Source organism: Carcharodon carcharias, chromosome 10 (genome assembly GCF_017639515.1).
Source record: "Carcharodon carcharias isolate sCarCar2 chromosome 10, sCarCar2.pri, whole genome shotgun sequence".
Classification (NCBI taxonomy): domain Eukaryota; kingdom Metazoa; phylum Chordata; class Chondrichthyes; order Lamniformes; family Lamnidae; genus Carcharodon; species Carcharodon carcharias.
In genome coordinates this window covers 151308484-151322393 of record NC_054476.1, presented here as the reverse complement: position 1 = coordinate 151322393, position 13910 = coordinate 151308484, and the positions used below count along the sequence as shown (strand labels likewise).

At 42.8% G+C, this 13910-nt stretch overlaps 1 protein-coding gene across 1 annotated transcript in view; it reads left to right on the top strand.

Moving 5' to 3' along the window:
- LOC121282900 (multidrug and toxin extrusion protein 1-like) overlaps positions 1-7117 on the top strand; it is a 60742-nt gene extending 53625 nt beyond the window's left edge. The window contains 3 exon segments of the mRNA XM_041196709.1: positions 1063-1176; positions 1742-1837; positions 6879-7117. Coding sequence (XP_041052643.1) covers positions 1063-1176; positions 1742-1837; positions 6879-7117 — 449 coding nt within the window.
- The last annotated feature ends 6793 nt before the right edge of the window (positions 7118-13910 follow it).

Sequence of the window (13910 nt, the reverse complement as noted above, 5' to 3'; positions counted from 1 at the left end):
CCTGTTTGGATACATTCAATGGAAAAACTTGTATGTTGAGACCTGGGTAGGTTTCAGGGAGGGTAATTTACACTTTGGGCAATGATGTGAAATGGACGATATCTAATTAGCCCCTCATGATAGACCCTATCCAATTCCACTCTCTAATTAAATGCACAGGAAGGAAAATTGGCTTGAGCATTTAATTGGCATTAAATTCAATCCCCTCTCTGTGTGAAACATTTACATTTTTTGAAGGCCATTATTTACAGATTTGTTTCCTACTTTTCTCTCTCTTCCTCCCTTCATCTCCTGCTCCATACTATGTCAACATTCCAATGGATGCTGCCGACTTCTTGTACAAACGGTCATGCTTCCTGCATGAGTCTAATCAGGAAGAGTCAACAGGCGTTTTGGCAAGGCCAGCATTTGTTGCCCACCCCAAACTCTCCTGAACTGAGTGCTTTCCAGGGCCGCGTCAGAAGGACTGTTTAAGAGTCAACTACATTGCTCTGGGTCTAGAGTCAGACCCGGGTAAGGATGACAGATTTCCTTTCCTTTTAAAGGGCATTAGCGAACCAGATGGGTTTTTATGACAATCAATGATAGTTTCATGGTCACCATTACCAGGCTAGCTTTCAATTCCAGATTTTATTAAATGAATTTAAATTCCACCAGCTGCCATGGAGGGGTTTGAACTTGTGTCCCCTGAGCATGTGTCTGGGCCGCTGGATTGCTGGTAGGGGCATTATCACTGTGTCACAATCTCCCCAGCCGGATCCTGACCACTGAGGAGATCAGAGGCAAAATGTCTCCCCACATAACTGGGGCCACCCAGCATGGCCATGATTTCTCACAATGAGCATCCTGTGAGTGCTGTTTCTTATGGATTGGAGAATCACCCCCAACACAGATACATTACATGGGGAAAGAGCCCAAGGCAAAACCCAGGGCCAGTTTGAAAGCTGAAGTGATCTGGATGATACAAATGTTTTTCTGTTTGCCCTACCTCCCTTTCTCCTTGTGCATTTCTCAGACCCTTCCTATACTATGTTAGTAACTCTGTTGTTTTTTGCTATCTAGGATGGTCTACTGACTGTGTGCAGGAGTGGGGCCTTTTTCTACGACTGGCAATTCCTAGCATGTTTATGATATATATTGAATGGTGGACAATTCACATTGGAACATTCCTCGTAGGTAAATACACTATCCCATTGCAAAGAAAAGTACAGCTTCCACTTCTGTGAACTTGGCAAGATGTTGACAGTTGTCCGTAGAGCAAAACGTAGAGCAAATAAATACATTGAAAGGAGACAAGCAAGGACACTCCACCCCCTTATGGCAGAGAGGTTTACAATGGTTCACAAATGCACACCCTGAGTACAGTGAACTAGAAGATGAAGGTTATTTCCGTATCTTGTTCAGGTGACGATCTCACATGGGTTGCCATGGGGAGCAGCAACTTGGAGGACAGGCACTGCTCCTTAGAGGAGGAGAAAATTGGAGGGAAAGCCATTCTTATTGGCTGATGGATGGAACCATGTCACTTCCTCATTCTCTCAGATGCAGGTCCTGGGAGGGAGAGACCATTGAGGGGTTGGGAGTGTTTAGAGTTTGGTAATTATGCACCTGAAAATAAAATTACAAAAAATTTGTTTTCCGTTCAAAACTTAATTCCCAATCCAATCATATATTTTTCTCTCTTAATAATTGTTTGCTTCAGTAATGTTTAACTTACTGTTTGTTTCCTTCTGGTTCACAGGGGTAACTAATGAAGTTCAGCCTGGAGCCCAGACCATTTTTTATCAGATTGTACTAACAGAGTATGTGGTAAGGATGAACATTCTGCACAAGGATGGTACTTATATGTCTAAAGCATGTTTGACTAAAGAATAACAGTTTTAACATATGTAAATATTACCCTTCTGGAGAATGCACTACATGAAGGTTAAACATTCTCCTATTTTTACTCTACTTACAATAAAGGACTAGTCTATCCTATGTAATAGGGTCTGAACAGACAATTGGAATGCATTTTCAATAATACCACTATCACATTTTTTAAAGCTTTTCATCATACATTTAAAAAGTTAAGAAAATTTAATCTTTTTAATTAAGAATTAGCAATGGTGCTAACTCTTGAACAGGAGCTATCTTCTACAATCCCATTTCTTTGCTCTTTTATATCCTTCCTTGCTAAGTACTGATAAGTGATCTTATTGTCTCACCCTTTAACTTGTGTTAAAGTATTCCATGTTTGAATATCCCTCTCATTCATTGGATGAATGCTAGGCCAGTATTTATTACCCATCTCTAATTGCCCTTGTTCAGAGGACACTTTTAAGAGTCATCCACATTGGTAAGGACCACAGATGAACTTTTATGATAATGAGTGATGGTTTCACAGTCATCATTAGACTTTTAATTCCAAATATTTATTGAGTTCAAATTCTACCATGGTGGGATTTGAACCTAGGTCCCCAGAGCTAAGTCAGCAGTCCAGTGGCAATAACACTATGCCACCACCTCCCCATATAAAGCTTCCCCTTGGTTAATCCTGAGCTACGCCTTGTTGTTACCAGCAAAAGCAATTTTCACAATTTACCCTGTCAAAGCTTTCTATATTTTTGGAATCCTTGATCTGATTGTCCTTTAACCTTTTCTCTTTCAGGGATGAAAGCCCCAGTTTTTCAGCTGTTATTTGTAGCTATGAACTCTCATCCCTTGTACCATTCCAGTGAACCTTTGCATTGCTCTTTTTGTGTCTTTAATATGAGGTGTTTGGAATGGGTGCAATATTTCAATTGCAACCTAACTAATAGCTTGCAGCAATTCAGCATCACTCCCATGCTTTTATATTTAATATGTCTAAATATAAAACTTGGAATCTCATCTGTTTTTTATGGTCATTTCTAACTACTCCCTCATTTTAAAGAGGACATATCAGCATTCAGTTATCCCTCAATCTCTCCACTGTGTTAACAACCTAACTATATAGGGTACACTTCCTTTGACTGATGTTTCATGCAAAATGACCAAATTTCTTGGCATTAAACTGCATTTGCCACCCATCTTTCCACACTGCTAACCTGCTTACATTCCCTTGCAATTACCTGTATCCTTCCCCAGTTTGTTATGCCTCTTAACTTGGTAGCATCAGCAAACTTCAGTGTTATTTTATGATGCTACTTTTCATCTCTGCCTTCTTATGTACCGAGTAAATTGTATTGCAGAAGTGGGACTGATGGCTTTGACAGCAATGGTAATGCGTGCTCCTTGTTGGACAGGTAGATATCCATATACTGTATCAGGCAAGCAGAAGACATTCTGTGAATCAAAGCTGTTTTATTGTTAAACTGTAATTCAGTACAAGCACCAGTTTCCACTCTTCCCTTCCGAACTCCCTCCCTGTCCCAAAGCCAAGTCCTCCATTGGGCAAAATCCAGCTCCTAAGTGCAGGCTTCAATGAACATCATCTGCTCTCAATTCACCCTGAAGCTTGTCCTGGTTTATTCTTAAAGGGACCTGCATTTTGAACATTGTCACTCCTCACACAAATATGGATTGTTTGTTTCATGTGGAAGCATTTTCCATCAGGTGATCCAAGTGCTGTGTACATTGGGATCACTTTCAAATTTTTGCCAGGAAATTCCTAATACCTCATCTAAGGGAACATTGTCAATAACAATGCTTTTATATAGCACCTTTACCAAAGCTAAACATCCCAAAGTGCTTAAGGATGATGCATATACAACTACCTTCAGCCAGAAATACCAAGTGGGTGATTCACCTTGGGCTCCTCCTGAGGTCCCCAGACACCAGTCTTCAGCCAATTCAATTCATTCAACATGATAACAAGAAACAGTTGAAGGCACTGGATACTCAAGGCTATGAACCCTGACATCATCCCGGCAGCAGTACTGGAGACTTGTGCTCCTCTGGCCAAGTTGTTCCAGTACAGCTACAACACTGGCATCTACCCAACAATGTGGAATGTCCTATCCCCAAAAAGCAGGAAAAATCAAATCTGACCAATTACTGCCCAATCAGTCTATTCTTAATCATCAGCAAAATGACGGAAGTTGTTGTTGGTAGTAATAATAAATGGCACTTACACAGCAATAACCTGCTCACCAGTGTTCAATTTGGGTTCATCCAGGGCCATGTGGCCCAGACCTTATTATAGCCTCAGTCCAAACATGGATGAAAAAGTGGAATTCAACAGGTAATGTGCAAATCGCTGCCCTTGGCATCAAAACAGCATTTGGCCGAAGAAACCCTTGTAAAATTGGGGAAAAACTCTACTGATTGGAGTCATACCTAGGACAAAGGAAGATGATTGTGGTTGTTGGAGGCTAATCATCTCAGTCCTGGGCATTGCTGCAGGAGCTCCTTAGGGTAGTGCCCTGGGCTCAACCATCTTTAGCTGCTTTATCAATGGCCTTCCTTCCATCATAAGGTCAGAAGAAGTAATATTCACTGATGGTCGCACAGTGTTCATTTGTGACTCCTCAGACACTGGTCAAGACCTGGTCAACACTCAGGCATGGGGTTATAAGTGGCAAGTAATATATGTGCCACACGAGGGCCAGGGAATGACTGTATCTCCAAAAAGAGAGAATCTAATCATCTTGCCTTGACATTCAATGACATTACCAAGGCAGAAGCACCTATCATCCGCACGCTGGATATTCTGGCAAAGTTGTAACCAGTAGTCATTGCGCATACCTTGCTGTTGGACTTTACTTTATACAGCTTTTAGTGCGTTCAAAGTCTTCTCGCTCGGATCTCTCTTGTAATTAATGAGAACGAAGCACTTGGTTTCAATGATAGGTTCCGTCATAGTGATGTTAAACTTAAACCCATCAGTGTGCTTCTGCTCTTGCTTCCTATATGTTGAGAGTGAGGTATTGTAGATGGTGTCTCAAAGTATGTTCCATTTCACTTCGGCACTCTGTGTGGGAACGCTGGAGAGCAGCTATTCGATCAAGTTGAGGAAGGCAGTATGACGTTGATAGGAGAATGGCATTTCTGCTTTGAATGAAAAAGCTTCAAGGATTGTATCCTCACCCGCATGTGTTGAGAATGCTGCTCAGAGAGTCGCGTCTGGTGATGATCAGATCCAACTGGTGCCAATGCCCTGAACTTGGATATCTCCAGGAAACTTTATGGCACGATTTGTTCTGAAAGAAGCTATGTTGGTCACAAAAAGATCATGGTAGCAGCAAAGCTCAAGTAGTCTCTGCCCATTCTCATTTTTCTTTCCCATACCATGATATCTGAGGGAGGAGGACCATACTTCATGGTGCACGCCCATTCTTGCATTGACCTCCCCCCATAGGTAAAGATGTTCTAACTTAGGGATTCTGCTGATAGCAGTGTCAAGCTCCTCATAGAACTGGTCTTTCACCTCTGTTGTGGAGCACAGTGTTGGAGCATAGATACTATTGAGGTTAACTGACCCTGTTTGAATTGAGAGATAGATGGAGAAAACATGTTCTGAACCATTCATCCAACATAGAAAGTTCCTTAAAGCGAAGGCTATGCCTTGCTCACGCACTTCTTCTGAACTCTTACCCTGCCAGATGAATATGTAATTTTTTTTCAGTGATCAGCTCCCTGTGAGCCTGCTTTCTTGAAGGGATGTTATGTCAATGTTCAGTCTGTAGAGTTTTATATCAATCACAGCTGCTTTGTGTGTTATTGACCAGCTCCAAGACACCTGTAAATCCGTACACACAGTCTCGATGTTCCGGATTACCTGTCAAAGCGTTGGCATCTCCTTTCTTTTCATTTGTTTTATTTGTTTGCCTGGTGCAATGGATTCTGTTCACTTGTTCAGCAGAGACTCTAAGCTCCAGATGGACTGTGATGGGGCAGCAACTTACTAGTTGGGAGCTGCCTAACTTGAGGTGGGTGGTGGCTGACTAATGGGACATGTTGGTCTCTCCCACAGTCGGAGAACACCTGTTCTGTACACTAATCAAGCTGGGCTTATCACTCATCACTGCTTCTCCTGTGTTGTGTTAACACTGTGCAGTGAAGCTAGAGGGCACTGGTGAGACCACTTCTAGACTACTAGAAACAGGATTGGTCTCAGTATTTAAGAAAGGATGTAAGTGCATTGGAAGCAGTTCAGAGGAGGTTTACTAGACTAATACCTGGAATGGGAGGGTTATCTTATGAAGAAAGGTTGGACAAGCTGGGCTTGTATCCACTGGAGTTTAGAAGTGTAAGAGGCAACTTGATTGAAATAAATAAAATCCTGAGGGGACTTGACAGGGTGGATGTGGAGAGGATGTTTCCTCTTGTGGGAGAATCTGGAACTAGGGGGCCACTGTTTAAAAATAAGGGGTCATTGAAGACAGAGTTGAGGATGATGTTTTTTCTCTCAAGGGGCCATGAGCCTGCTGAACTCCCTTCCTCAAAGGCAGTGGAAGCAGAGTCTTTGAATATTTTTAAGACAGAGCTACTTAGATTCTTATCGGGGTAGGTGGGAATATGGAGTTGAGGTTACAATCAGATCAGCCTTGATCTTATTGAATGGGGAGCAGGCTCGAGGGGGCAAATGGCCTACTCCTCCTCCTAATTTGTATGTTCATATGTGTGCAATTTGGTCTGCTGTTAAGTGTTGTTTTGAGATGGCCCCTGTGACTTTGTTGAGGTACAGAGCCAAACCTCAGCAGACAGTGAGTCAAAAACCTCTGCATTGAAGTAATCCAAAACTAGGAGACCACACTCCTGACAGGACTGATCTCCTGCATATAGATCATGTGGGAAACAAATGGCTGGTGGTCACTGAAGAGATCTTTGGTCTGATCACCAGCCTTCCTAACATCAATTGGATGAACTGGTATCATCATGTACTTATAACTTTTCAATGTGACTTTCCTTCACAGAAGCGGACACAGAAAACAGTGAAGTTGTTTTGATGCCCAATGTTTGTCAAATGGAACAAAAGATAAACAAGGACCGGGTGACAGATGAGTCTTCCGTTCTGGACACTGGAGTGACCACGGTTGGAGAAATCCTGTCCACAAAACATCTGATCATTTGTCATGACCTGGCCTTCCTTTCAGGACCACTCATTCTGGCAATTGGACTGGTGATACACTTCATTCTTGCAAAGGGGCTGTAGACCCCAGTGAACAATGGAGAGACAGAGCAAGATTATTTTCTGCAGCATGAATAGTAAGACTATGACCAAAGGACAACAGAGGCCAAAGTTCACACAAAATCTGACTGTAGCTACTGAGAAACCCCAATCACCTGTTGCTGGGTCAAAATCCTGGAACTGCCTCCCTAACAGCACTGTGGTCATACCTACACTACATGGACTGCAGCTCATGGACTGGTTCAAGAAGGCAGCTCACCACCAACTTCTCAAGGGCAATTAGGGATGGACGATAAATGCTGGCCTAGCCAGTGATGCCCACATCCCATGAATGAATTTTTTAAAAAGTTTCTAATATAATTAATTATAATTATATAATAATATATAATCAAGAAAAAATATTAAAAGTGATCAGTTTGAACAGATTTGCAAATATCTTATGAACTGTTAACATCTCAGTTGGATAGTGTTAAGATTTAGGGTTTGAAAGACCATTTCCAATTCAATTGTTGTGCTAAAGACCCAGTGAGCAAGCTATCACTCTTGTGATCAGGGTGTGAACGCCAGAGACTAGGTAGAAACAGCCTGACTTAGTCAAGCCCATTAACAAAAGTGGCAGACTCCTCCATCGCTCTCACTGGAAATGTTTCTTCCACCAGCAGGACAGACCCTCCAGAGGTGGGGAAACATTACTGTACAGGTGGTGGGTGTGCACAGAAAGCCCTCAGACTTCAAGCAGTGTCATAGCTTTTGGTCAAACATAAGTAAGGAAACTCCCCACTGATTCCCATCTTCCACCCTTCTTCAGATGATGAATCAGGATTGTTCCAAGGTGAACACCAGGTGGAAGAAGCACTGAGGATGAAAAGGGCACCGAACGTACTTTATTTTTGGAGGTTTCTATGTCCATCACCAAGAGCTTGTTGGTACGGCCACTGTTTAAACTAGCTGTGCCCTGAGGGATATATAGCTGGCACACGGGTAAGAATGGAACCAGGTGAGTGCAGTCCCACCCAACAGATGACAGTGCAGAGTATTGTGTGACCAACCTTGTCAAGTGAAAATGATAAGAAGCGATGGTTTACTTTTGTTACAATCATATAGGATGTCATTTGTGACAGAGCAGAAACCTGATTGGAAGAGTTCAAGCAAAGAATTCTGGGAGGATTTGAGAGGTTACTGCACATTCAAGAACCGGAGCGAAATGGGGCAGTAGTTTGTACGAACAGAGGCCTCACTGCTTGTTTTTTGAGGAGGCGGTGAGGGTGGCACTTTTGAAGTAGATTAACAATAGAAACCAGGTAAGGGAGTTGAGTAGTCAGCAGTTTAATGAACTAAACCTTACATTGACACGCAATCCAGGACAGTTTGTACCCATTGGAAATTCTCATGACTATCTTTATAATGGAAACGGCTCACTCTGTAATTGCACTCTGTCGCTCCCTACCACACACCCATTGGTAAATATTCTACTGTAAAAGATTCCCTGTGTTTTAAATTAAATAACCTGATTAAGGACAGCCTTAAGATTGTTCCCACTTGTGAAAATATCCTCAGTTTGACCACCAGTGGCAATGGTAGAGGCACCCACATCTCTCTTCCCGTCTGCATAGATCTTAAACAAAGCACATGTCAATCTTCATTAAGGAAGAATACAAACCCTCATTTGCCTTGGAGCGCACATTATGTATGCTGGGAGTCAGAACTTTTGATTTTAGTCCTGCAGAACAGATTAGAGGCAAATCTCAAAGTGACAAAGTGTCACTTCCCTTTTGAAAGTTATTATTGAATCTGCTTCTACCACCCTTTCAGGCAGCACATCCCAGATACAGCAACTCACTCTCCTCATCGCCCCCTGTTTCTTTTGTAAATCATCTCGAATCTTTGGTCGTTAATTATCAACCCTAGTAACGCTAGAACATTAATCCATTTTAGCACTCCCTTCATGTTTAAAGGTGTGAGATAGTCTACGGCCTATAAAGCAGTAGGTCTCATATTTGACCCCTTCTCCTGGTCGAGTTAGGAGATCTCAGCCAGCATCACGTTGGTGGTGGTAAAATGTGCATCAGGGCCACTGGGTTAGGAAGGATCGAGAAATAAAACCAGCCAGTGTTCCTGATCCTGGTTGTGGCCTACGCTGGTAAATGTGTCTGTGTGGACATGGAGTGAGAATCAGAAGGAGGCTCAATGTCGTTCCAAACAGCAAGGTCAACACTGTTTGGCTATGTTCACACAGAAAGAACAGCCACTGGGGTGAGGTAACAGAGGTTAGCTGGTGCTGGTGGGAGAGAAACCCAGGAAGTCACCAAGCCTTCAGGAGAAGAGAAGAAAGAAACATATTAGTAAACAATTTCCTACCTCTGATCCCAAATTTTGCAGCAAACATCAGTGAGATTCCAATGGGAAAGCCAATGAGATAAAATCCCACTAGATTACCAACAGCTCCCAGTCTTTGCTTCCCAACTCCTCTCAACACCCCACCATTCACACACTGTGTAATAAACAAATGAAACATGTTACAGTCACCACATCATCAGTTTTACTTTCTTTGAGATAAAGCTATCAAGGATAAGGAGCCAATGGGGTTGAGATACAGATTAGCCATGATCTGATTGAATGATGGGGCAGGCTCAAGGGGCTGAATGGCCTCCTCCTGCTCCAATGATTTTTACAGCATGAAGCTTCCTGTTGCCAGCTCACTATCTTCATCACTTTAGTGAAAATGTTTTAGAAGTGAAAAATATAAACCCTACTTCTGAATTTTCAAAATCATAAAACAGTTGTTCAGATAAAACCACTGGGCACAGGCTGCACTGAAAGGAGAAAATTTCCCTAACAATCTTAATATCAAGTGAAAACTATTTGAATAAATTGTTAATGGATCTGTTGAAGTAATGACAGCCAAAGCATCAAACAATTGGTTAGTAGCAATTAAAGGTAATCTGCAACTAATTGAATAATTTCTCTGTAAGAGGGAGAGCGCAGTGTCAAGAGAGATTTCAGGCATTGCTGAATTCACTTTGTAAACTATATGCTGTCCAGATTTGAATGTTTGCAGAATTGAACTTGAATATTGTTGAAAAGAGGGACATTCTGGCAAAGATTTTCATCTTGCACTCATCTGGACAAATGCAAGACAAGTGAATGGGTAACAAGATGGCTGATGAAGTATAACGTAAGGAAGTGTGAACTTATCCACTTTGGTCATGAAAGGTAGAATGTTTTTTAAAGGATGAGAAACTTGTAAGTATTGATGTTCAAAGAGACTTGGGTGTGCCAGCACAAAGAACACAGAGCAGACAGGGTGCAACCAGCAATTAGGAAGGCTCCTTCGACAGCACCTTCTAACCCTGTGACCTCTACCACCTAGAAGGACAAAGGTAGCAGATAGGTGGGGAACACGACCACCTGCAAGTTCCCCTTCAAGTCACTCACCATTCTGACTTGGAAATATATCGCCGTTCCTTCACTGTCGCTGGGTCAAAATCCTGGAACTCCCTCTCTAACAGCATTGTTGGTGTACCTACATCACATTACCAAATGGACTGCAGCGGTTCAAGAAGGCAGCACCTTCAGGAAGGGCTATTAGGGATAGCCAACAAATGCTGGTCTAGACAACAATGCTCATGTCCCATGAATGAATAAAAATAAGAGGGAAAATGGCAAGTTGGCCTTTATTACAAGGGGATTGGAGTACAAAAATAAAGAAATCTTGCTACAGTTGTGCAGGGTTTTGGTGAGACCACATCTGGAATACCATATTCAGCTTCAGTCTCCATATTTAAGAAAGGATATACTTGCATTGGAGGCAGTACACTGAAGGATCACTAAATTGGTCCCTGGGATGAGGAGGTTATCCTATGATGAGAGGCTGAGTAAATTGGGTTTATCTTCTCTGGAGTTTAGAAGAATGAGAGGCAAACTTATTGAAACCTTTAAAATTCTGAAGGGTTTGATAGGGTGAAAGCTGATAGATTGTTTCCATTGGTCAGGGAATCTAAAACATGGGGGCACAGTCTCAGGATAAAGGGCCGATTGTTTAGGACTGAGATGAGGTGAAATTACTTCCTTCAAGGGTTGTGAATCTTTGGAAATCTCTACTACAGAGGGCAGTGGATGCTCCAGAGTTGAATATAATTAAGGCTGGGATAGACAGATGTTTGGTCTCAGGGGGTCAAGGTATATGGGGAGCAGGTGGGAAAATGGAGTTGAAGTCTAAGATCAGCCATGATCACATTGAATGGTGGGGCAGGCTCGATGGGCCATGTGGTCTACTCCTGCTCCTGTTTCTTGTGCTAATGCCAAATTTCAAATTATCACATCATTTAGAACAAAGTAATAAAGGAAGGGGAGGTGGGGGGGGGGGGGGGCACCAGTTTGATTGGCAAATTAACTGGATTGGCTGAGGTATTGCAATGGAGAAATCAACAGGGAACTGTAGGCTCCCCAAACTTCTGGGTAATTTAAATGAAAGGTGCAAGGCTTGAACACATTCCTTTTGCTTGCAGGTGAGGGACCGCTCCTCTGTAAACAAAAGGATTATATTCAAGCCTTACACCTTTATTGAATTACCCGGGAGCTTGGGGAACCTATAGTTCCACGTTACTTTCTTCATGACAAAGCCTTGGCCAATCAAAGTCAACTTGCCAACCAACCAGCACCCTTTTCTCCTGTAGTATAAATTGTTGTAATAGTTTGAAATTTGGCATTCTTGTGTTTGTCCTGATGAGTGCAAGATGTCTCTCTTTTTGGCAATATTCGAGTTTGTAGAATTGAGTCCTTTTTGTAACTTGTCAGTGGTGAATATATAACCAACTACGTTAATTATAGTTCCCAGTATCCCACAAAATCACCAAAGAACAAAACCCTATTCAAGTGGAAGCAGAAGAGATTATTATTTAAAGTTCAATATACAGATAATTCTGACCAACTAGTCTATTAGAAATTTGAGGCAACCCACTTAAAAGTGTGTGAAAAGTAAACAGAATTGCAAAGTCTATCTTCTCCCCTGACCTTTCTCCATCATCCACCTTATTGAGCACATAATCCAGGCTGACACATCAGTGCAGTACTGAAGGTGTGCTGCACTGTCGATGGGGCTTTCAGATAAGGCAGCAAACTGAGGCCCCATTTGCTGTCTGAACTGGATGTAAAGGGTCCACCATTTAGAAGCCAACCAAGGGAGCTATCCCTTATTTCCTGTCAATATTTAGCCCTCTCTCCACATCACTAAGACAGATTATCCGTCATTTTCACATTGCCATTTGTGGAATCTTGCTGTGCACAAATTGGATGTGGCACTTCCAACATTACAACAGTGACTACGCTTCGAAAATAGTTTATTGGCCATCTTTTAAAATTTTGAATTAATCATCTTATGACAAAAGCTAAACATCACATGTTAGATTATGCATTAGTGAATTAAACAGTCTCAGGTTTAATAAATAACATACCAACTCCAAGTGTAAAACAATATTTGTGTATCCATTTGGTTCTTGGTATTGAAGTAGTTTAGGTTTCACAAATATTAAGACCACGCGAGTGGAACTTAGCTTAGGACACCACCCGTTAACCTGGAAATCTTTTGCACAGTCTTTTATTATATTTCAAGTCAACCAGGTTTATTAGGGGCAGAGAAGTTAAGGATCCTCAGTGAACACTGTCTTTAACAGTTATTTCAGCTCCATCTCCACAAACATCAGTTAATCTTCTCTTGCGACTGTGACTTTGGAGTGCTCCTGTGATCTAAAAATATTGATCCTGATACATCGAGGCCAAAGGACACAGAAGACTGTTCAGCTTTATATCGTGGATCGAGGAAAAGGTAGATTTTATTTTGGCGGGGAGGGGAGGCGGTGTGCAGAGACGATGGGGAAAGCTAGAATAGTAAACCCTCAGCTCCAGAGTCTCTGGAACAGTTGGACATAGTGTGGAGTTTTCGGGAGAGCAGTAAACTAAATTTGGTGCAGGGATATAAAGTAATTATTAAAAGACCAACATCAGCAAAAAAGAAAGTGCCAAGTTTTCCACACAGTTGTGACACAAAAGCAGTGTAATTGCAGTGCCGTTCTGACTTCCAACTTCAGCCTGTTTTCCTCGATGTTTATCACCCATCCAGACCCTCCGTCGGTTGTAGACATAACTTCACTTCTGCTATGTGACAGAGCCGACAGTATGTAATGTCCCCGCATTTACACTGTGGGGACAGGCAGAAACTCACAATCAAAGTTGCACCTGCTTCAGGGCGCGGACTGAATCCTCCTGATCCCACGGGGGCTGGATTTAAAATGGGGCAAGGAGAAACTTCAGGGAAATACGCATTAGGTCAGGGGCTAGCACGTTCCCGACTCTGGGTGATCTGCCCGGAGGCCGGTCTGCCCAGAGGCTACTCGCCTGTCAGCAGCAGGTAGCCATCTGCATAACTAACTGACCATTTGTGGGTTGTGGGGGCGCAACGCCAGGATCTCCCCACTGCCGGATGGGCCCTACACTGAGGGGGGCGACATCACAGCTCTGGCCAGGGAATTTGAAAAAAAACAAATCCAAACATCTTCAGAGGGTGTCGCCGGATGAAGTTTCCCTCGAGTCTCCCCTCCACCTCTAGCAGTAGGGCTGCCTCTGACCAGGCCTTGGGGACCTGCCCACCACCCTTAATCGGACAGTGGCCCCAGAGGGAGCCTCTCAACCGGCTTCCTCCAGGAAGGTCTCCCCGACGGGCGCCCTGGCAGTCAGAGCAGGGTCAGGACTCAGGAATAATCCTGACTCACGTTCACATCCTAAACAGCAGAGGATCCTTCCCATTGTCACTTAATCTCAG